The sequence below is a fragment of the Ovis canadensis genome, chromosome 2 (genome assembly GCF_042477335.2).
Source record: "Ovis canadensis isolate MfBH-ARS-UI-01 breed Bighorn chromosome 2, ARS-UI_OviCan_v2, whole genome shotgun sequence".
NCBI classification, from domain to species: Eukaryota; Metazoa; Chordata; class Mammalia; order Artiodactyla; family Bovidae; genus Ovis; species Ovis canadensis.
Genome location: NC_091246.1, coordinates 143070797 through 143094783, shown reverse-complemented (window position 1 = coordinate 143094783; position 23987 = coordinate 143070797). Strand labels below are relative to the sequence as shown.

Below are 23987 nucleotides of genomic sequence, written 5' to 3'. Positions count from 1 at the left end.
TATTTCAGGTTGACATGACAACTGAAGAGATAGATGCTCTTGTTCATCAGGAAATAATCAGTCATGATGCCTACCCCTCACCTCTAGGCTATGGAGGTTTTCCAAAATCTGTTTGTACCTCTGTAAACAACGTGCTTTGTCATGGTATCCCTGACAGGTATTCATTGCTTAATAACATATTGTTCCTTTGGAAACTGAAACGTGAAACTAAGATCTATAATGTATGTTGAAAGACACTATAGTTTAATTGAAACCTGCCTGCAAACTTTTGAAACCGATTATGGTAAAGCAACAATTTTTAAGTATTTTGTTTCTAAATGGACATAATACCTCCATTTAATGTTTGTTAAAGCAATATGTAATCTGAAAAAGTGGTTGTACATTAAATATTTCTTTTACCATCTCAGATTTTTAACCATCTGCTATTGTTTTGGCTCTTTGCAAAATTAAGGTATATTTTGTTGAGAATAAGTAGATTTTTAAACAGTGATGCTGCATGTTATACTATGTATTTCTAGTAAAAATGATATGACTAATATAAAGATTAGATACAGGTATTCCACTCAGTCCTCCTCCACTCTGAATTAGCATCACTACTCATTGGGCTTTTCTGATTGCAGTCATTAGGTATTTATTTTTATATTCCTTTTATTGGGATCTATCACCTTTTTTTTTTTTTTCTGTTTATGTTTCAGTCGACCTCTTCAGGATGGAGATATTATCAACATTGATGTCACGGTGAGTAAATCATATGAAAAACAGTCTTTGATCAACTTCAGAATTGCTGGTAGCAACAGGAAGAAGACTGGATTGAAAACGTGAACTGCGCCCATGGAAGTGCTGTTTACTTCTAGACCCAGACGCAAGCAGCTGGTTTCCTTTTTTGTCTTTAACGCTGTGTTTATTCCAAGTAAACCCAGGCCTGACTTGAATTTAGGGCTGGAATCAGATGCACTGAGATCAATGTTGGCCTAAGTGAAATGTCAACCCAATCCTGCTATGTGTCATGTTTTTGAGAAGGTGTAATTGTTATTGATCCACTGTGTAGTTAATGCAGAGCCCTACAGCACTGGGCAGCTGCTGAAGCTAGATATATATGAGATGAGCTAAGGCGAAGAAAGCCAGCATTTTTCCTTCACTCTGCCAAGATTGATCTTCCTCTTCCTGCTGATTTTGAGTGGGGCCTGTCATTATCTTACTCTGTCATTAGGGGCTACATTGGCCTGTGTGTGTCAGTCTATTTGGACAGAAACTCTTTTGCTAGCAGTGTTCCTTAGATTTATTAAAATCCCTGAAGGTAACGTTGTGTTCCATTTCTGGTATAGACAGCCTTGAACTCGAAGCGTACACGCAGAGTGCTTTTCTCTCTTGAACTTAAGTTTTCACCAAATGGTTAACAGCCTTTCTTTCAAATAACAGCCCCAGGTAATTTAACACAGGAACTTCAAACTGTACAAGCTCTAACCTTTTCTAATTTTCTTAGCCTTTCACAGTTCCCAGACTTAGGTTATTTGTGCTTTGGCAGTTCGTTTTACTAAAAAATTATGTAATGATACCTTAGGATAGTGGAGATTGCAAATAAATTCTATACATCTGATGATTAATAAGTATATTCTAAATGAATAAATATAAAGTAAACATCTGCTGAGAACTAGTTGAGACAGACAGCATTCAAGGAGTATTTTCTCTGTTAGTAAAAAAAATATTCTTAATAATATGATTTCATATCCAGGTCATGAAACTTGGATGGGAGTGGGAATGTGGTAGAAGTTGGCATCCAGTAGTTTAGTTCAGTCTGATTTGTAGTTGTTTAAATTAATTCAACCTTTTCTCTTCATATCAATTTGTCTTAGTATATAGCCAAAAATTCTTTTATGTTATTCTATAATTTTGTCCTAGTTACTTAGAATACTTGAACATTTGCTCCACATATATTGTTGCTCTCTCTCCAGCTCAGAATATGTAGGAGGTATTTTATAAAGTATACATGAAATAAAGTATTTTTCATTATGCACTTTTCTTTTAGATTATACCTGACTTAGAGGCTGTCCATTCATTACCTCACCTAATCATGCCTAATAAAATATTGCTGCTTTCAATGAAATCAGCACGCCTTTCCTACCTGTTTCCAGTGTGCCCAGACAGAATAGTCTCTGCCTTTCCTAAGTTTCCTGAAGACTTTCAGTAAACAATTTCATTTTTAACATTCAAATGATCAAAGTGAAATGTTTTTGAGTGTCTTGAAATGTGAGGACTTTTCACATGGCACAGTGGTAAAGAATCTGCCTGCCAATGCAGGAGACACAAGAGATGTGGGTTCGATCCTGGGTCAGGAAGATCCGCTGGAGAAGGGAGTGACAGCCCACTCCAGTGTTCTTGCCTGGGAAATTCCATGGACAGAGGAGCCTGGCAGGCTACAGTCCATGGCGTTGCAAAGAGCTGGACACAACTAAACACACGCACAGAGCAATGTAAAGGGACCAAGGAAACATACAGGTCAGTAACTGAAATTATATTTCTTATGAAATATTTTATTAAATGAAAGCCTTCATCACTTACCAGAAAATACTCATTACATTTTATAATTGTTTACATCTAAGTATATATCACAAGAAAATAGACATCCCCTTGAAAGTTGAATGTTTAAAAAAAAAGACAATGTGATATCCCATAATAGTTGCTCAATAAACATTTTAAATGCTATTAAGTTATTAATAAATGATAAATGAAGAATTAAATAAATGAAGTATAAAACAAGAATAGTTTGTGGATAAAACCAGTAATTATAGATAACTGCCACAGACTTTCAAAAGTATTATTTCCATATATATTGAATCTTTCAAGTAGTCATTTTCAGACTAGTGAAAAGTAATATGAAAAGGCAAATAATGATTTTTTAAATACATTTTTACTTAAATAGCAACTATAGAAACAGAGTTACAATTTTGTCTTAATAATTACTCTTATTAATAAATGTTATATTCTCATGTATAAAGTAAAAATTTGTACTCTCTTGGGTTACAAATGGGAATAAATATATAAAACACTGTTGTATTGCAAGGTGACTTGATATAGTAGTAAAAACACTTGATTAGAAGTCAAGAATCCATCATATTGACCTGGATCTGCCTCTTGTTTTCTGCCGCTAACTTTAGACAAGTCACTTGTCTGTGCTTCCGTTTCCTGACTTGAAAAGTGAAGATAAAGATTTCTCCTGCCTCCCTTACAGAGCATACAAGAGTATCTTTATTGAAGACGAGTATATAGATTAATTCCATATTAAAACAGAAAGCTCAGATAAACATCTTTTTAATTACAGTTCCTGCATTCTACTTCATGAGAAAGAGAAATGTGAAAAATAATTATATAGGACAAATTTATGCAAAATAGCAAATCCCATGCTATATCAAAGGATCAATATTCAACCAGTCTCCTCTACCTTCTGTATTTATTACAGTGTTTGGTGATTATTGATTTTTATAGTGAATATGGTGTCATTGAAGACAGATAAAATGCTATTTTCTGTAATTTTATTCTTAAACCTGTTTTGTTATATTCTGATTCTTTAAAAATCCATGTATAGTGTTTTCTGTTAACATTCTGCTATCTGGAATATTTGATTAGGATTTCACTTCCAGACAGGATTTTTCTATAACTTACGTCATTCCGATATTGAGCCACTTCAGTTCTTGGAACTGAATTCTTCTTCTGTCTGTTATAACACTGACATATCTATCTTATTTCTTCTTGTCATTATCTATCACTTCCAAGGGTGGGACTGGTAAACAAAAGATAAGTATCTTTATGACACTTTAGGAAACTCTTCACTGTGTTAAATACTTCTGAATTCTCTGACCCTCTTGTAGTAATCATGGGTCAGTGTCTTTGATCACTATTTTTGCATATATACTTTTGCCTCAGAAATAAAATGAGAACTCAAAATGTTAAAGAATGTTGATAATCATAGTGCTGAAAGACCCGTGCTAGTCATGTATTTATTTAAACTTTTGTAATATCATTGTGTGTCTTTTTCATGTTCCTGTAGGATCATTTCCTCTTTTTTTGTAGGTGAACTTAATAATTCTGGAAGGGTGAAACACATGAATTTACTAAATATATAAAGGAATGCAATGTAGGCTGTAGGAGAATAGATTTTTAAACAAGGACATATTTGTACATTTCTGCCTGTGTTTAGGTTTACTACAATGGCTACCACGGAGACACCTCTGAAACATTTTTGGTGGGCAATGTGGATGAATGTGGTAAAAAGTTAGTGGAGGTTGCCAGGAGGTGTAGAGATGAAGCAATTGCAGCTTGCAGAGCCGGGGCTCCCTTCTCTGTCATTGGAAACACAATCAGGTAAGCCTTACAGTGACGAATAAAGGGAGGGTTGGCAGATGGTACAAAGGTTATTGGTGGCTTGGAGTAAAGTTGATGACATGTTTTATGATTCAGAACCATCATTTCAGTCTGATATCAGTATGTGAATTGCCAGGGTGCAGTGCTGTTCCCTGAGTTTAAAAAAAAAGAGAACGACTTCAAAAAAGTGAATTATATCAGGTCAACAAAGAAACTTATAGAAGCAGCAGTATAGAAGCAATATTCATATGACTGCTTTAGTTTCAGCTTGACGTGTTGGTCTGTAGTGTTCCTATATTCAAACTCATACCAAACATGGAAGAGTAGCTAAGAAACAGTGAGTATCTCAAATCTTGAATAGGAGACAGGAGAAAAGCTAGATTTTATAAAGGCATGAAGTGAAATTATTCCTGTGACAGAAAGATAAAAAGTATTAGCTCAAGCAAGGCTTACCTTTCAAATTAGTGGATTAGCAAACAGCCTGAAAGGGTGATCTTGTTTTTTGGTTTTTTTTTGGTCTGGTTCATTTTTCCCGTAAACCACTGTTTACTTTCCACACAGCCTTCTCTGCTTGCTTTTTGAGAATATGTGTATTTTCTGAATTCAAGACTTTTCTTTGTAATCTGTTACCTATTTTAGATCTCTTTTTTTTTCCCCTAACTGTTTTGAAGTAGATGTGCAGAATATGTGTTTTCATTTAAAAGTAACATATTTTCTTAAAGATGGTTACATGAGTACCTTTTACAGCACTGCTCTCATTAATATGAACCATTGACTACTTCCCATTTGTCTGAAGGGTGGAAGGCTTAGTCACCTTGAAAAGATGCTGCCTTTTTTCTTCGTAAGCCTTCGAATACTCTAAGAAAAAAGGCAGTAAAATATCAGTTAAATGTATTTATGGCTTTAAAAATATTGTAACAGTGTCTGAATCAAACTTTAGTAAAATCTCTTTGGGTTATATCGGAGAAGCTTTTATTGAAGACTTTGAACAAAATTGTGTTTTTGACAGTTTTAAATTATAGGCTAACTAGCCTGGGAAAAAAGGATAGTGTCTCTCTGTTCTTTCATAGGAAATGTTGAATCAGACCCCTACTGGGAAAAGAAATTTAATGCATATCTCACTATCTTACTGTCCATGAATATAATAGAAATGAATTCAAAATGCAGTTTTATTTTTGCAAATGGGATGAGTCGATAGATGTACCTCATATTTTTGAACACCTAGGGTTCAACAAATTTACTGGTGGTGCTCTTGCATTTTAACAAAATTTATTCTTCAGTAGAAGGGGGCAGAGAACACTAGATTCTTATTCAAGCATTCTATCGCGCTCTGCATTCATGGCTGTGTCTAAAGGGCATGTCAGCCTTTGATTCTCTCTGAGAGGTAATTATCCTTTTCCTGTCACGGAACAACAAATGATAGCTAACTACAGAGGCACATTTGCAGTAGTCACATTCATCAACTGCAGAAAAAAAAATTCAATTTAATTGTGCAACACAGCTGCACATGGGCTTTTGAGCATTTCTGTTGTTCTCCCTGTCTCGCTATTCCTCCCTCCAGATCTATTTTTTAAACTTTTTTTTTCCTTTTTTTTTTCCCCCTTTTTTTGTCTCTTCTTCCATTTTTACTCTCTGTACTTTCTTGTTAAAGTAATTTTCCTTTGTGGCTCTCATTCTTTTTTCCCCATTGAAGGCTATGAATGTAGAAAATTATCACAATTACTCATATAATTGAGCCTCTTTGTAGCAAGTGCAACTCCAGTAGCCTTTCTCCATCATGAAAATGGTTTCATTATAGGGTTTTTCATATTCTCTGACACCATCTACACAGAGGAACAGGCGTGCAGATGAGACGTACTAGGAACAGGCTAGATCAGTAAGGTCACAGTAGGAATAATTAGCTCTGCTATGGAAAGAGCATCTAGGCCTTTTACTGCTACATAAATGTACTGTCCGTGGCTTTTAGTCACAAAAAAACTTACTAACAAATGGAGCTCCCGCCTACTACTTTGAAAAAAAGATTTGTATCAACACTACAATTTTCCATCATTAAGACTAATAACACAGAGCCTAGTATACATCAAGGGGAATAAAAAGAAAAATCTCACATTCAAGTGGCGGCTGGGTGCTGACCTTTGTTCCCCTTTTTTGTGTACGACTTAACTCTTTACAAAAAAGAGCCACACGCCCCACCAACATGCAGGTGAACTCCAGCTAGCACTAGCGAAGCATAGCATTCAGTCGGAAAATCTGATAAATCTCCATGCAGGATAATGCACTTCATTACATATTCACTACATTAATTCTAGCTACATAAAAAAAAAGAAGAAGAGTAAAATTGAAAGTGACATTGAATTTTAGCTATCTGGATGCAAAGGTCAGTTTTCGCAGGGAATGAATTTGCATGTACAAGCTCCTTTGAAAACCAGATCAGTCCCGACAACTTCACTTACAAAACTATGTGAAAAATAACATAGACAATGAACTTTTTCCGTTACTCTAATGCATTTCATTATTTAGATGGTTTGTGTCTGCCTCTGAGGAGGAAACTGGCCCCGAGTCTAACAAATATTTGTTCTGATGTGTTAAGGCAGTGTTTCTGGACATCTGTTATTTCGCCTTTTCCTATTCAGGCAAACCCTCAAGGGAGTAAATAAACAGTCTCCACCTTTAAGCCAGAAGTACTCGGAATCATTATAGACCAAAGGTTTACAAACATCTTTCGACTCAGCCTCGATTAAGATATTCACCATCGTTTGCATAGCCTCTCTCTACTGATACACCATTGAAAGAACATTCAAGCATCTTTCAGTAGGATCATGTTAAAACCTGGTGATCTTTATAGGAAATTCTGAAATTCTCTGAAACCTAAAGAATAGGATGATATCTCAGAAGAAGTGTTGGCTAAAAGAGTTCTCCCTGTGCCCTTCTTTTTTATGAGGGATGTCTAGTGATCTTTAGGTTACTGCGTTATTATGCTCACTGTACCTCCATTTGCATTAAAATATTTCTAAATCTGTATTTTTGTAATTATCCTTCGATGATATGAGCTGTACATATTAGGATACTGTGAATGTGTAGATTCATGCATCACAAATATGTGACAGTTCAATCAAAAATAATTTAAACTTATCCTTGTAAATGTCATGGTGAAAGTATCAATGAATGGTTTTTAATGTTTAATTCATAAGTATATGTTTTGATATTAATTTAGAAGAATATAAAGCAGATTTTTAAAAATAATCTCTTTCTATTAGATTATGCACATTTAAACAATAAGTGGCTCAGGCAAAATAAGTCATTTTAATGTCATCTGTGATGGATTTTTTCTTGACAGCTACTGTAAATTACAATTACACTGCTTCTCTCTGCACATGAAAGTAAGCATTGCAATAAATTATCTTTTATTTCAATCCATCATGTCTGCTTTTCAGAAACAGAAAACCTCAAATAAAAGTTCAGCACTATTGTAAGAAAAATACAGTAATTTGTAATCCAGTTTGAAACAAAAAAAAAAGTGTACTCCTCTTTTGGAAAACAGTTGTTGGCTTTCAAAAATATTACTAATTGTACTTAAACATTCCTTTTCAATTAGAAGGAATCCTTGAATTTGTGCATTCCTGCATCCAAAGACTTGGAGAAGGAAATGGCAACCCACTCCAGTGTTCTTGCCTGGAGAATCCCAGGGACGGGGGAGCCTGGTGGGCTGCTGTCTATGGGGTCGCACAGAGTCGGATACGACTGAAGCAACTTAGCAGCAGCAGCAGCAGCATCCAAAGACTACTGCTTAAAATAAAAATCTGAAAAAAATTAAGTAAATTCCATGACTTAGAAAACCAGGTGCCATTTGAGATCCTTTAATTAGAGATGTGACCATTTGGAAATCAGTTCTGTTGATAGAATTCATGTAGAAATAGTAATAAAACTATTTCCATGTGCATTTTTATTCCTTTAGAAGAGTGTGTACTTTAAAATAGTACTCCTCTGCCCTCTTGGGGAATGTATTCTTAGTTATGAAATCTAGTTTAAACGTATCAAGAATTTTAATTTATCTAGACAAAACTTTTGTTGGGAAAACTATCTCATGGAAGGGGATTCAATTAAGAGAACAGTCACAGGATGAAATTCCTTAAGAGAGATCTCTCTCTTAACTCTAAACCACACCTGAAACATGAACTGTAACACAGAATAAATTTCAAGTAAGTTCATAAACTACTTTTATACATCTCTCTCCTCCTCCCCAAATATTCCTTCCATATGAAAGGCTTCAAATCCCAAATGTGCTCAGACTTAAATAAGTGAGCTGCTGTCTTAGAGAGGTTTTAGTTAGAAAAAATCAGACCAGAAGAGCTAATCCTCAGAGAGTTCCTTTTAGCAGATTTCAACAGAAAGAAGGCAGATTTCATCTGTGTAATATCCAAGGCAAGAAGACCTTCATGCTCAGAAATAGGTCACAGGCCGTGATGGCTGGTGTTAAGGAGTAACCGGATGCTTTGTGGGCACCCCTGCCCACCCAACACTTCCACTTTCCCCAGCACACTAGTCAGGAGAAGCAGGCATGCTCCACTTTCCTGTGCCACAACTAGAGTTTCTAGTACTTGATTTCACTTTAGAGCAGACATTTGCTCCTACAGATCACTTGGATTGTCTCCACGAAGTTAGATGTAAATCTTAGAATCACGTAAATTAATCTTGGGCTTCCCTTATATTCCAAAATAGAAGAACAGTACACAGTACAATAGTAGAAGGGACACGCTTTTCGTCAGTAGTTAGAAACATTAATGAGATTTTATTCCATTCAGTCCCAGGAAGTATGTGTTAAAACAGCTAACTACCAATAAGACCCTAAAAAGCAGACAGGAGGTTTTATTTAGTTCCTGAGAATCAACCACTGAGACAGGTACTCCACCAAGGAACTGAGGGAAATTTGTCCTGATCTTTTCCTCTTTCCTCATGGCTGTGAAATCCTCTGACCTTTGCATCCATGACATATACATTCTATGATCTTCCTATAACCAAAAGTTTCAGCAGGATCCAGGCAGTAAATTGTAGAATGCACTCAGATATCTTTAGCCACCTAGTAATTGCACAGCTTCTTTTATGAAGAGGAATGAGAGATATGAGGGGGGAGGGACCCCAAGTGTTTTTTCATAGTGGGCTTTCTTCCTATCCTCTCATCAGAAATTAAAATGAAGATTGCCACATTCACAGTGTAGCTGTGATGCTTGCCAATCAGTTAGAGTCTTTTTTTTTTTAAGAAAAGAAAATAGAAGAACAGTTTATAGTGATTCCTCTTAGAATTATTAAGGTTTGTTGGAACATAGATAACATAATGGGTAGATGGGTAGATAAGACCTATTCTTACTTAAAAAAAAAATCTAGATTAGCATATTTTACTGAATAATCTCTCTTCCAGCCTCTATCTACTCTCCATCCTGAGTTTTTATTCAGGAATTGTGTGGTACAAATAGAAGCAACTTGGAAAAGTTGTTATACCTCCTGTCCAGAGTGAAAAGACACACAGAAATAAGTATAACCATAAAGAACAAATTAAGAGAGAAAAGCATTCACTTACCGTTCCTCTCCTCGGCACATGTATAGCTCACCTATTTCTGTTACATGGAAATTAAATCTGAATGAGAGACTGCCCATCTGATATTTATGGTGACATCCTGGCCTAAGTGAAGACATTTTACAGGTCTGGAGATGAAGGTTAAAAATGTCTAGAGAAAAGTATTTTGACAGGAATGCTCATAAAGATGCTGGCTAAATGCCTTTGAGTTTGTGGTAAACCAAACCAAAGGGCTGCTGAAAACTAGCTTGGGATTCAAGAACTTTGGTTTGGTTAAGAATTTAAATAGTAGTCCTATAAATCCCAATCCATTATTATGGTTAGGGTTAAGGCACTTTGCTCTTCATCCGCATGAAAATATAAATTGTTCATGGTATGTATCCACCTGATTTCAAAAACAACTCCTAAAAAAAAAACAAAAAAACCTCCTTAATCTTGTAGGTGAAGATTTTAGGGTTGGATTCTAAGATTTCACTTATATGGAATAAATGGAATGCAAAATGTTTGCATGTAGAAGTAACTAATGTAGCATTAAGAATTAAGAATCACAATACTAGCTACTCTTAAGCATCATAGCAATTAAAAAGCATATTTTATAAATTCTGTTAATGGTATAGGTCTTGAGTAGAAATCTCAAATAATCACAAAGTTTTGAAGTGCTTCAAGAATATGGACAAAGCAGATGTGACCTTTTGTATAAATGTGTCTATAAAATGTTTGATGTTCTGAAATAGACCAGAATAAGCAATTATAGAAGTCACATTTCAGATTGTAATTTTTTGTTGTTTGGTTCCCAAGTCAGTAATAATTTGTATGGTCTTTTAGTGAAACTCCATACAAATCAGGCAGGTTTGTGTGACCTCCATTACCTGAACATATATCTTGGCTATATTGCACTGTATATATGTGCATAAACAGGTCTAAAAGTGACCTTGTTTGAATGCTGTACTAAAGTAATTGAAGCAAACTATTGTGTTAGCTACATATCTTTTTTCTTCATGTATCCAAAGGGAGTTGTTGCAAGCTGTGACAAAATATAAAATTTTTCCAGAATAATGAAAACAAATTGTTACCATATGACTCTAAATAGAACTGATTTTTTTTTTCTTTTTCAGAGAATACTTTGAAGGGACTTTGTCTTACCTATATATGCACTTAAAATGATCCAATTTAATTCAGTATTTTGTTTGGTCACTTTTAAAGCCAGATAACTCATCAGAATGGTTTGCAAGTCTGTCCACACTTTGTGGGACATGGGATAGGATCTTACTTTCATGGACATCCAGAAATTTGGCATCATGGTAAGAAAGTTAGTTTGGGAGCTGCTTATTGAAAGGAATCAAGATAAAGCAGTTTTGCTCCTGAATCTTTTGCTGCAATGTGGAATTCACATTGTCATCCTTCCCTATGAGGGTGTGTGTGTATGTTGGGAGAGGATCCTATTTAATCCTAACCAGCTTGTTACTGTGTTACTGAATTAGAGCCCAGCCATTTCAATCCCCAAATAAGCTTTGTTTTGCTGTTTGTCTTCTCCTGAAGGGTGATGGCTGGAAGGCACGAGGGCTATTTGTCTAGAAAAAGTTACTGAAAACAAAACACCACTGCATCAATGTCCCAGCAGCATGCACATAGGACTGTTTTCTGTTTTTCTTTTTCTACTCCCTTCTCTAACTGCTGACTGTTGTGGTTAAACTTCATTACGTCTTACACAGCGTTGACAGCTGATGTATTTAGCAGCATGTACTCTTCAGTGATTCCTAGATTATACCCAGAGTCTCCCGTTTTTCACTGCCTGGATGTTCTCCTTATGATGGGAAGGCAAGGGTGGGCCAGAAGGCGTGGGGGATTTGGGTTAGACTATGAAGCACTTCTGTGGAATGTCCCCAAGAGGCAGCATACCTGGACAAGCACCAAAGCAAAGTTGATCCTGGGGCTTTGACCTGTGTGCTTGGGGGTGGGAACAGCCCCATAGAGGAACTACTAGCTGGAATCCACCCGCTGAAAGATCCTAGACACTCAGCAGGTCAGAACTTCCTTTAGGCCAAAGAACTTCATCTGAGGCAGCTGTAAGAGGCCCAGGCTGGAGTGCAGAAAGGGCCTCTCAGGTGAGTGCCCACCCAGTGCCAAACCCTGGAAATATTTCAGGTCACCCCTGTTCTTCCCTCCTACCAACCTGCCTTCCCTTTGTCTCAGTTCCCAAGATGTCTTCCCCTTTCCCTTGGGAGGTGGAAGCCAGCAAACCTCAGAGCAAGTGGCCAGAGCAAGGGGACAATAGAGAGGGGAGCCCAAAAAGTGTCTCAAGTACCTGGGCTGCTCAGCCTTGGTGCACCCTTCCTAGGAGCCCTGACCTCAAGCTCAGAAAATGCAAAGGCTGAGGGCCCAGGAGCCCTGTGCTTAACCCCTAGGTAGCCACCACTCAAGATTCTAGCAACCTCTTCCTAAAAGAAAAATAAAATGACCACTTTTTTTGTGCAGGCTAACCCTTCTAATCCATTTCTCTCTGTTCTCACCATATCCCATCCCCACACCCCACACTCATATTTTTGTCTTACAGCGAATGACAACGATCTACTCATGGAGGAGGGCATGGCGTTCACCATAGGTTAGTGCTAAGTTCCTCTTCAGAGAGCAGGGGCTCCCTGGCTTGGCGCAGCAGCGCTGGCCTAGGCCAGGCAGTCCGGTGAAGGACTAATAAAGCCAATCAGTATAATGAAATAATTCAGATGCATAGTAAACCTGATTAAATAATATCCTCGAGCCCCATCTTCCTAAATCAGATACTTACCGACACATTTAGGAGACGGCAGCCGTCCAACCTTTAATTCTGTTACCAACATAATGTGGTGTTTGGTTTTTTGTGTTGCTTTTTTGTGGGTTTTTTTTTTCTTCTTTCATTAACACCTTTTTCTTCTTTTCATTAACTAGAGGTGATTAAGTCCCTTGCTCCCTGTCAGCAAGTGGCATACACTCTCTGTCGACCCATTCCTGGCTGATCATGTGATTGGTGTCACCACCAAATTCCAATCACCTAAAGCCCCGAAGGCATCATATTTCTGACTGTGGGGCTTAATGGAGAAGCAATTAGAGTGAAATAAGAAAATTGTTATTTGCTGATTAATGAACATTTTGAGCATGTTTTAAAAATTCAAATATTTTAAAAAACCGACTGATATTTATAAGAGGGACTGGTGTTTGGGTGGTTATTATCCACAGGGTCCTAATTAAGTCTTGATTAAAATGCCCTTTTTTCTCTAAAAAAAATTACGAAGTAGGCAACTTCATACATTTTTGAATGCCATAGCGTTTCCTCTTCCTACTGTTTAGTTTGTAGCATACTATGTAAGCAGCATCAATTAGGGCTTGCGAGATGACAACATGAACTCGTGGGGGGAAGCACTGGGAGGGAGGGGGGAGAAGCTTCTTATTCTTTTTTTTTTTTTTTAATAATCAGTTGAAACAATGTTTGACAAGAATTTGATTAGATCACTGCAGTAAATATTTTCCTTCTTACAGAGCCAATTGTAACCGAGGGATCCCCTGAATTTAAAGTGCTGGAGGACTCGTGGACTGTGGTCTCCTTGGACAACCAAAGGTGTTTGCTTTCTGCCCCGTTGCTTTTAAATTGTATTGAAAAGGCAGGTTCGTCCCACCACGCGGGCGAGCTGCTGATCCCTGCCCCGCCGGCGCTTGAGCTCGCTGATCCCTGTCTTGTGTTTTTTAGGTCTGCCCAGTTCGAGCACACAGTTCTCATCACGTCCAGGGGCGCGCAGATCCTGACCAAACTGCCCCACGAGGCCTGAGGAGCAATACGAAGGTCGCAAGAGACCTTTTTCTTAAATTGATGAAATCCAGCTGGAGAACTGTTAGAAGAAATTGGCTAACGGCACGTCCCAGAGTAACCTACCTAGCAGCGCCGGCTAGGGAAAATGCGATAGGGCTTGGGAGCCGTTCCGAACACAAATCCGAAGCCCCGAAGTGGCCGTGCGCATTCGGAGAGACGGATCCTGGCGCGTCTGTTTCCCAACGCGGGAAACGCATCTGGAAAGGAACGGGGACGCCCTCATTTGGAAGACTAGGAAGTCTTAGAAATGCATACTTTTCTCTTTTCCTAGCCTTGACTCTGCCCGAATAGAAAGCTTTCACTCCTTAAAACCACAGTGTCTTGCGGTTAATTTTTGAGTCTCTGAACTTTTCACTCGCGCGCGCGCAGGAAGAAAACCCGAGCCTAGCTATTACGATTTTGTTGTTGTTGTCTCTTTTTCCACCCCCTTTGTGGGTTCCACATTGGCCGGCCCCGAGGGCGCTGGCCGGGCCAGCTGCCCCTCAGCCCTTCCGGTTCTTTCCCCTTCATAGCTGCTTTGCGATGAAAAGATTAGCCGGCGAATGGAGGAGCTAGTTACAAACATTTCCTTGCCTCTAGACCCTGGGCCTGGGGTTATCAGTCCAAAAATTTGCCTTTTCTGGTCCCCTGTGGTTCCTTCTCCCCGCCCTCAAACTGCTCCGCCGGGCCATCCCAAAGGTTACTTCTGAGAGACCCTCTCACCAACAACATACAGATGCAAGCTAAGGATTTTTCTGCTCTGGGAGTTGGAGGATCAGTCCCACCTGCCCAGATGTGAGCAGTGTCAGGCGGGTATCCTCCCTAAATCGATCTCTCCCAACACTGGCTTTCTTCAGATCCGCACTAATGCACTGGAGACCCAGCACATCCCTGACAGAGGAGACACGGGTATTTTTTTAGGGCAAGGGCCTAATTAGTCAGGATTGGAGCTGACGAGTTTAATTCAGCCTGCCAGCAACTCCTCCTGCTTTAGAAGCGGGAAATCCAAGGGTCCACACTGTGAGTCTCCCAAGGCTCATCCCCACCCTGGTACTCTGTCTTCCCTTACCTGAGCTCCTGGGGACCTCTTCACACCTGGGCTCAGAGGTGGAGAGGGTTGGATTCCTAGCAAGCCACGTACAAAGTAGTGACCCTCTGGCCATGATTTTGGGGTGTTCCACCAGTCAGTGGTTGTGCCAATTCTTGTTTCTACTGAAACGGGTTATACAAAGCTGCCGTCCACTAAATAGAGATTGGGCTTAGCTCCAGAGCACCAAGGGAATGTGGCCACCTGCTGCTGCCATGACAGGTGGCCTCTGTGATAGGTCTGGAGAGCCAGTCCATCTTTGTGACCCTCAGAGTGTGGGGAAAGTCATAGGAAACTGAGGCCAAAGAGCGAACTTGGAAAAGTGACTAGTTTGAGCCTTTCCCTGAATTCGGGATTCTCTTGGGCTTTTTTCCTCTCATTCAAGCAGAACTTGGACAGAGGTAATTCCAATTCTAGCAGATCTGAGAGCTGGAAAAGATGAGGGAGGGGTTGCAGATTTACAAGATCCACGGAAAAACTTTAGGGGTGCTGAAGATTTGGCCAAGTAAAGGCCTAGAGACTGAGGCTGCTGTCCCCAGAACAACCGGAATTTTCTAGAGAGGAACAAGGCCCAGATCACCTTAGGAGTTTTGCCAGAGATTGATTTCACTTCTTTCCTAGATTAGGCAGATTGCAATGAGTAGCCAATATCTTATCCACAGGTCCGTTTACCCCAAGATTCTCCAAGAATAATTTCATTAGGAATACAGAATTTTACCAGCCACTGGGATAACTCGCTGCTTATGCAGTAATTTTTCCGAGGTGGAGGTATTTGTGAGACAGATTTATAATCCTACTTATGAAAGAGTAAAGTTTAAATATTATATATGCATATATACTAGCACCAGCCAATAGTCAGCAGCTCTGTAGGAAACAAACTTGAATTAGATCGAATTCCATTAAACACGCTTTGAAGTTGAAGTTAAGAAACAGATTTTAGAATATCTTGTCCAAGACCCCAACCTCAACTCGGACAACTGAACTGGCCCCAAACGTCACCCCTGGTTGCAGGGTTTCCAGCCATGCGTGACTACTGCTAACACCACCAGGCGCCCGGTCCGTGGAGTCTCCAATAGGTTCTACTCGGAATCTGGGGCGCTCAGGATAAATGGGAGAGTTTTGTTACCTCTCCGACATGGGACAGGCGAAGATCTAAGTAAACCGGCGTTTCAGAACAGGTTTCGCCTTAAGAGGTGGGGGTTGGAAGGGAGGCACCCTGGGCTCTTAGGCGTAAGATCACACACTGAGAAGCTAGTCAAGGCCGGGCGTCTCGGAGCCCGAGGGCCCGAGTTCAGCCACCCTTCCCCGAACCTGCTTCTCTGGGGCTAAGAAATAATTCCGGAGTGTAGACACTCCTTCGCCCAGATATAATCGATTTTTTAAAATAAGCCAGGCTCTGAAGCCGTTTCCCGTGCGGGTCCTATGTTCCCCGGATCCAACCCGGTCCCGTGCGCTGCGACACTTGGATGTCTCCTCCAGATGTGAACCAGACAGCCCTAGAGACCGTCGCAACCTGCGGCCGCCTCTCTCCCCTTCCCCCACCCTTCAGTTCTCTGGAAGAAGCTGGCCAGAGTCAGACCAGCCGTCGGGTTTCCTCGCCCGTCGCCCAGAGTACCTGGAATCGCAAACCCTGCTTCCCTCCGTCCCAATCCCGACCTCGCGCCAGCCGCGGAGATCACTTACGTGGGCAGGGCCCGCGAGGCGCGCAGGAGACAAGGGGCCAGGGCGGGATCCGCTGCTGTTCAGGGCGTACCTCACTCCACACCCCAAAACAGGCACTAGGAAAGAGCAATTAAAATCACAAGTGCAACACGGAAATCAAGAGGAGTGTAACGGCTCCGGGAGTTGTCTGGTGGCGGAGTCATTAGCTGGTTGTTGCTTCAAAGCCTCGCCGTGTGCTTCGATGATTAAGGGAGAAAAAAAAAGGGGGGGGGGGAGGGTGGAGAAAGTAAGAAAGAAAAAGAAAAAAAGAAAGAAAAATCTTTTTAAACGCTGGCAAACCGTTATTGGTTTGGAGGATTGGTTGTGTTGTTTTGCTTGGGTTTTGTTTTTCTTTTTGCTCCAACCACGCTGCCTGGAATATCTCTACCCCCAACATCGCACCCTTAAACCAAAGGGGAGGAATTCCGCGGGCAGCAGCTGCTGCTACAGAAGTTAAAAAAGAGAAGCCCCTTCCGCTAATATCTGTAACGACAGCACCGATGTAATTTGTTTTGAATGTTCATTTTTATTGGTGTTCCCTCTGCCAAAATGTGCTTGATTACAGAGGTTTGTCCTGTGATCATTGCGCACTCTAGACAGGGGAAGGTGCATCGGCGAAGGTTCAGCTCAGGCCAGATCAAATCCCGGGCTGTTTAACGCTGAAAGGCTGCATGTTGCTATTAGTGTTAAATATATGGCTAATTATGCGTATGAAAATTAAACATCAGTGTTATGCTAATGGGGCGCCTTCAGCTGCGGATCCGAGCACTTGAGACTACCATTTAATCAAATGAATCAGTAACTAATACATCTGCACGTGTGAACTTTCACAAGATCATTTCCCCGTTCCCGTCACACCGCTAAATTATGAAAGAAATAATTATCAACACTTTCTAATTACCTAACAAAGTAATTTGGGATTCACCGTAGGGTTGGCGGGATAGGAAACCAACAGCCCCTTCGCAGCCAGCGTGGTGCGCACCACGCCTCACGGGGGGTGGTGGCTGCGAAGGGGGTGGGGGGGAGCTTTTGTGCGCTTTTCTGTACCTAGCGCTCCAGAAGATAGAAGGCGCCTTGGCAGCTTTTGCCCCCACTAGCCCTGCCCTGAGCTCGGTGGCGCCCGCTTTGACCCTGGAGATGAGAATCCTGGGCGAACATGAGAGACGTGTCCACAGAGAGACACGCGAGCCTGCGACTGGCTTGGTTTTGCCGCGGGTTTTGGTGTCCCTCAGGACTCCTGCACCTCGGATACTATCGCCAGACCCCAGGAGGCCGGAAAATGACCACCTAGCACCCGCGGCTCAAGCCGAACGGAGCCCGCCAGCTCCTAGGCTTCACTCTGTGCCGCGCCCTTGGGGCGAATGAGCCGGGGCGCTCCGCGCAGAGGGAATGGAGAGGGGAGGGGGAGGCGGAGGAAGGTTGGGAGGGAAAGAGGAGGTGGGTGTTGGGGGAAGGGGGGCGGTGCGGCAGCCTTTCCTGGGAGGAGAAGCGCGGGTTCCTGGCTCTCTGCTCGCACTGTTTTAATCAGACCGGTGCAGCCTCGAGCTGGAGTGGCCAGCTTGGCCTGGAGCAATGCGAGCGGGCCCCAGAGAGCGGCGGCGGCGCGGCGGCCGAGTGAGTGAGTTCGCCCAGAGAGCCCCAAACCCGCCCCCAGGGATGTGGCAGAGGGGACCCAGGCCAGGGAGGCGCGGCCAGGAGAGCGCTGCGTTAGGCACAAGACTCTCTGGAGGATAGCGCTCGGTTGCCCTCCTCCAGCGCCCGGATTGCGCGACTCAGCGTACGGGAGGCCGTGGCCGGGCTCCAGAGCCGCCCTAGTTCTGCACCGGACGAGTAGCGATGGTTAGAAGAAGAGGTGCCCTGGGCCCCGGTGTTGGGGGCGGGCGGAGGGTGGGAACTGTAGGAGGTGGTGGGCGGCGGTGCCAACCCGCTAGTTAGTTTCTGGGAAGCAAAGCGCGCCGGAGAGAAGGGAGGCTGAAGAGCCGCGGGCCGCGGAGGGCCCGGCGCGGGCGCCGCAGCCCATTGTGCGCCTCACGCTGCGCGCTCTGTTGCAGAGGAGCCCCGGCCTAGAAGCGTGGATGCGTCTCTCCGGAGGCCCGGCAGCCTCGCCCGCTCTAGTCCAGCGGAGCCGGAGCGCCTCGGACCAATCCCCGGTGATTATGCAAGACAGCGGACCAATCAGCTCCTCCAGCTCATGAATATTTATGACCTTGGCTGAGTCAAAGCTTTGAAGCGAGTTTGGGGAGCTCGGCAGCATCATGCTTAGACTTTTCAAAGAGACAAACTCCATTTTCTTATGAATGGAAAGTGAAAACCCCTGTTCCGCTTAAATTGGGTTCCTTCTTGTCCTGAGAAACACAGAGACCCCTAAAAGGGAAGCAGAGGAGAGAGAGAGACCCACACCCAGACCCCGCGAGAAGAGATGACCATGACCACCATGCCAGAAAGTCTCAACAGCCCCGTGTCGGGCAAGGCGGTGTTCATGGAGTTTGGGCCGCCCAACCAGCAAATGTCTCCTTCTCCCATGTCCCACGGGCACTACTCCATGCACTGTTTACACTCGGCGGGCCATTCGCAGCCCGACGGCGCTTACAGCTCGGCCTCGTCCTTCTCCCGACCGCTGGGCTACCCCTACGTCAACTCGGTCAGCAGCCACGCGTCCAGCCCCTACATCAGTTCGGTGCAGTCCTACCCGGGCAGCGCCAGCCTCACCCAGAGCCGCCTGGAGGACCCAGGTACGTGCGCCTGCCAGGGAAAGGAAGAGGTACGGAGGGAGGGAGAGAGGGAGGGGGAGAGAGACAGAGAAAGGAGGGAGACGAGAGGAGGAGAGAGAGGTGGGATGGGGGTGGGGAGGGCGCCGGAGCAGTGAAAGGTTTCGGGTATCAATCTCTGCATCCCTGTCATAGGAAAGAAATTTAAAAAAAATATATCCACCCAATTTGCAACTATCCAGCAAAGGATAAATCCAAGAGCGTCCCCTGGCATTGGCTGGGCCTCTGGGCGGCTCCGTGCGCCAAGCACACAATGCCCTGCTGGAAAACAGAAACCCACATGTGCACGTATTAGTCTCGGTAATTATTTATTGCGTAGCGCTATAAACAATGTATGCAATTAAGGGTAATTAAACCTCAACTACCGCCTGCAAAAATAGCAAACTTTCCCTGCAAAGGCAGGAGCGCGCGCCTGCAAACTGCCCCAGTCCGCCTGCAGCTCCCGGGGTCGGGCCCTTTGGACTTGGCCGGACCCTTCCCGGCTTTCGGAGTTTCTTGAGTGATCTCCCTCGCTCCTGCTCCTTCCTCTGCCACCCCTCAGTGGTTACTTGCTCTCGGCTCCCTACACTCAAGGCAGTCCTTCGCCTTAACAACGGGCCCCACTTCTGCTGTCCCTCCAGGGGCTGACTCGGAGAAGAGCACGGTGGTGGAAGGCGGTGAAGTGCGCTTCAATGGCAAGGGGAAAAAGATTCGCAAACCCAGGACGATTTATTCCAGTTTGCAGTTGCAGGCTTTGAACCGGAGGTTCCAGCAAACTCAGTACCTAGCTCTGCCCGAGAGGGCGGAGCTCGCGGCCTCTTTGGGACTCACGCAGACGCAGGTACCTCGCCGCTGCCCCACCGTGGCGCCGCGCAGGCTTCCCGCGGCCCAGTTGCCCCCAGGAGCTTCATTTCTTGCTCTCTGGGCCTCGGGGGTCGGTATGCGTGTGTGTTTGTGTGTCCTATCCCTCGCTCTCACAACATTTCTCCTTCCTCCGTAGTTTCCTCTGCCCTGGCTCTGTCGCTGCACTCTGTACTCCGGGCTGCCAGCCGCGCGGCCCTCCGTCCCTGGACAATATGATTAGGGGCGCAAGAAGGATTTCCCTAGGCGTTTTGTTTGGGGACTCTGAGGTCACACGTGCCCGAACAACTGGAACAATAGACTCGGGGGTTAATCCCTTCTTTGCCTTTAAAGTGTATGACTAATCACTCGGGGCCTGGGCCCAAGCCTCTATCTCCCTCCTCCTTCTCACTGAGTTTGGTTGGGGGTGGGGGGATATCCTTTCCTCCGTCCTCTCACCTCCCAAGTCCCAGAGCCTGGAGGAGAAACGGACCCTTCCTTCCCTGTTTTCTCTAAGATTCTGGGGACCCCTTGGACGTTCTGATCACGACTGCCGCGGGTTTCCAACGTCGAGGCCGGGATTAGGAGCAGAACTGGGAGATGCTAACTAAGGAAAGGTTGATTTGAGTCCAAACGAAAAGTTTAACAAAACCCGGTGGTCTCCTCAGCTCACTCAAGGGCAGAGATGATGGAGCAAAGAGAAGGCGGGTAACATTGCAAATAAATTTCCTCCACTTCTTTTCTCCACTCTTTTATTGATGTTCACACTGGAATTGAAGGCTCGGTGTTTCGTGGGCTCTGTGTCTTACCCAAACGATTGCCGGCCTCGGGCTGAAGGCCTGGATCCCGGCGCTGCTCACCGCCACGCCCCCTGGCTCTCAGAGAGCGGCTCCAGCCGGCCTCCGGGGCGGGCGATGAGGCCTCCCAGCCTTTGGTTCTTAGGCGGGAAGGACGACGTGTATGCTTCTCCAAGCAGGGAGCCGCCGGGTTCCGCAGAGCAGGGGGCCGGTGTGTGAGTGTGGGGGGTGGTATCCGCGTATCCTCTCACGCTGTCCCAGGGCTCCCTTATCTCCCCAGGACCAAGGTAGGCGCAGTGGACCTAGACCGAGTCATCTTGTTGTCCGCTCTTGCAGGTCAAGATCTGGTTCCAGAACAAGCGCTCCAAGTTCAAGAAGCTGATGAAGCAGGGCGGGGCGGCTCTGGAGGGTAGTGCGCTGGCCAACGGCCGGGCGCTGTCTGCCGGTTCCCCGCCGGTGCCGCCCGGCTGGAACCCCAACTCCTCTTCGGGCAAGGGCTCGGGCGGCAGCGCGGGCTCCTACATCCCCAGTTACACGTCGTGGTACCCCTCGGCGCACCAAGAAGCTCTGCAGCAACCCCAACTCATGTGAGGTTGCGCGCCCGCACCCGCCCGCCTCCTTCCCGTCTCCCACGGCCCGGGCCCCTCCCGCCTCCCGGTCCATCCACCCCGTCCGCGTGCCCTGGGTCTGGAGAAGAAGGGCCCAGTGGGGAAGAAGGAACAATGAAGGCAGGACGCCCGCCGCCTCCTCCGAGTCTCGCGCGCTCTGGCCCGGCGACTTCCCCGGTGCCCACGCCCGACCTCGGCCGCGCAGTGACCGCAGAAAGCGGCCTGGAAGCGCAGGTACAGCGGTCCGAGCCAGCGGGCCAGGCAGCCAGAGCCCGCCGGACCCGACCGCCAACCCTCAGCTGTATGGGACTATCAGGAAAACAAAACCATGTAGAAAAAGCAGAAGCTCTTTTCTGTCCTGTCCGTCTCTTGTCTCCTTTCGCTCTGTATCTGTGCGCTGACGAAGTCGAGGTTCTCGTCCGTCCGCTGTCTAGTTCTTCGGCCTCTGAAAAAAGTCATCAGGTCGGAGGAGCCTTGGTCCACCGGGCCACCCAGTTCCGGATACTGGATCGTTTTGTCTTTTCGGACCTTTTCCTGGACCTGCCTAACCATCGACGTGGCTCGTTCGGGGATTGGGGGAAACGAGGGAGGGGGTTTTTATTTATTGAGAAATGGACTTCTCCTGAGGCTGAAGGAAGGTTCGGCCCATTCGCGATTTTGCGGGGCGCGAGGAGAGCAGGGTCCAAATGTACGCATTCCTTTAAACGCACTCGGAAAAACGAATAAGGAGGACCTGGTGATTTTTAACTTATACAGTAACTTTTGTACTTCGCTGGTATGGAGAGGTTGGAGCCGAATGGTTTGCATTTTTTACATGTCCCGTATTATTTTAAAAAAAGAAGAAAATAGAGAAATGAAGCCAACAAAGTTTCCTTATCTCCGGAAAACGCTTGATCACTTTGCCTAGTTAAGAAGAAAGATCCTAATTCTTTCCTTGTGGGGAGAGAGCTAGCGAACTGAGGGGCAGGGAGAGAAAAAAATTAGGCAAAAATGCCCCAATGCCAGGGGTAAATAAGACAAAAGCAGCTTTACAACAATCCCCAGAGGCTCGGCCACAGAGCACCACCTTGAATGCACAGTCTCTGGTGCAGGATCTATTTGCTGTACATATTATTATTGTTATTATTATTGTTCTGTAAACATGTTGCACAAACTTAGCTTTTTTCCGTTTTGTTGTGTGTGGCTGTAAAACCCAATGCTTTGTGAAATGAGAATCTTGACATTTTACTTGTGAAATTTGGAAAATGTGATCAATTGAAATCAACCGTGTTTTGTGTTCTCTATGTCAAAGTTTAGTTTTATATTGAGAATGTTAACTTATTGCTTTGTATGGGGGGGGGGAAGAACTTTGTAAATAAGTTATAAAGTTTCTTTGAGACAGTAAAATTATGGTTTCAAGAAAGAGTTGGCTGTCTGGTGTGCTGTGTGAGGGGGTGCTGGGGCTGCACCAGCAGGCTCCCACCTCTGGGGAGAGAGGAGACAGGCAGCCCCTCCTGGCTCCAGACATAGCAGGATAAGAGTGGAGGCCTGTGAAGCCCCTGCTAGGACCATTCTTCAAGCTGAGCTCCTTCCCATCAAGGGTCTGATCCCTGCCTGAGTGAGAGGGTAGTGGCAAGGGTCCCTGGGAAGGGGAATCAGGAAGAGGTGCGGCCTCGCAGAGCCAGGGCTCAGGAACCAAAGGGACTGTGAAGGCCGTCTGAGGTGAGATGGAAGCGGAGCTCACAAGTAGCCACCCTGTGAGTCGTGTGTGTCCCCTGTGCCCAGCCACCCCGTGAGGCCTGGAAGCCTGAAAGTGGAGACACCCGACTTTGCCCCTTGCCTCTGCTGGGATCTGACCTCCCAGCTTTTTCAGGCCCGCAGGGCACTGGAACTCGACCAGACGCCGGAAAGGGGCCGGAAGGACACGTCTGTCATGCTACCCCCCAATCAATCAGCGAGCTCCGGGGGACAGTCCCAAGGCACCACTGGGCCCCTCCAGAGCCACTCCTACCCACCCAGGCCCATCCATAACGAGAGGCCCCTGGCTGTCTAATGACCCTGGGCTTTTCTCTTAGGCTAGGAGATGCTGAGGTGCCAAGGGAGGGGCAGGTGGGCTCCGGTGACTCGTTGGAACCTGAGAGCTTGTCAAGTCAAACCCTTATCCCACTACCATCCCCAAAGTCCCAAGGCCAGGCGGTTAAAGGGCACCTCCAGTGGACCATTTTGATCAGTTCACTCCTGAAGAAGGTGGGCTCTGAGCCTCTAGTATCAGTCTAGCACCCTCCTCCTGGGCCTCAGACCAACCTCCGCCCCAGACTCCACAGCAACCTGAAAGAGCTCGGGGAAGCTGCGGGCCCCGACGGGCTGCTTTGAACGATTCCCGCTTCCCTCAAACTCGCCTTTCGACATTGCTTCGCGTGGGGGCTGGCCCTCTGCCCTTGGGGGGCCTTTTGCAGCACTCGGTGGGGAGCAGAGAG

The 23987-nt window shown here is 44.8% G+C and overlaps 2 protein-coding genes across 6 annotated transcripts in view; both read left to right on the top strand.

Annotated features, from left to right (window-relative positions):
- METAP1D (methionyl aminopeptidase type 1D, mitochondrial) overlaps window positions 1-14083 on the top strand; it is a 73857-nt gene extending 59774 nt beyond the window's left edge. For all 4 annotated transcript variants that reach the window (XM_069577212.1, XM_069577213.1, XM_069577215.1 and 1 more), the window contains 7 exons: window positions 9-157; window positions 696-738; window positions 4196-4359; window positions 11135-11232; window positions 12486-12533; window positions 13445-13523; window positions 13653-14083. In XM_069577212.1, the coding sequence (XP_069433313.1) occupies window positions 9-157; window positions 696-738; window positions 4196-4359; window positions 11135-11232; window positions 12486-12533; window positions 13445-13523; window positions 13653-13731 (660 nt within the window). In that variant the 3' untranslated portion in view covers window positions 13732-14083. The remainder of the gene's footprint in view (window positions 1-8; window positions 158-695; window positions 739-4195; window positions 4360-11134; window positions 11233-12485; window positions 12534-13444; window positions 13524-13652) is intronic.
- A 4875-nt stretch (window positions 14084-18958) lies between these two features.
- DLX1 (distal-less homeobox 1) lies at window positions 18959-21514 on the top strand. Of its 2 annotated transcripts, XM_069579453.1 has the most exons (3): window positions 18959-19271; window positions 19928-20127; window positions 21260-21514. In XM_069579453.1, the coding sequence occupies exons 1-3, from the start codon at window positions 18959-18961 to the stop codon at window positions 21512-21514; spliced, it is 768 nt and encodes a 255-aa protein (XP_069435554.1). The 2 variants fall into 2 exon arrangements, with proteins under 2 accessions (XP_069435554.1, XP_069435555.1); XM_069579454.1 differs by lacking the exon at window positions 19928-20127 and having other exon boundaries at window positions 21260-21336.
- Window positions 21515-23987: the final 2473 nt, after the last annotated feature.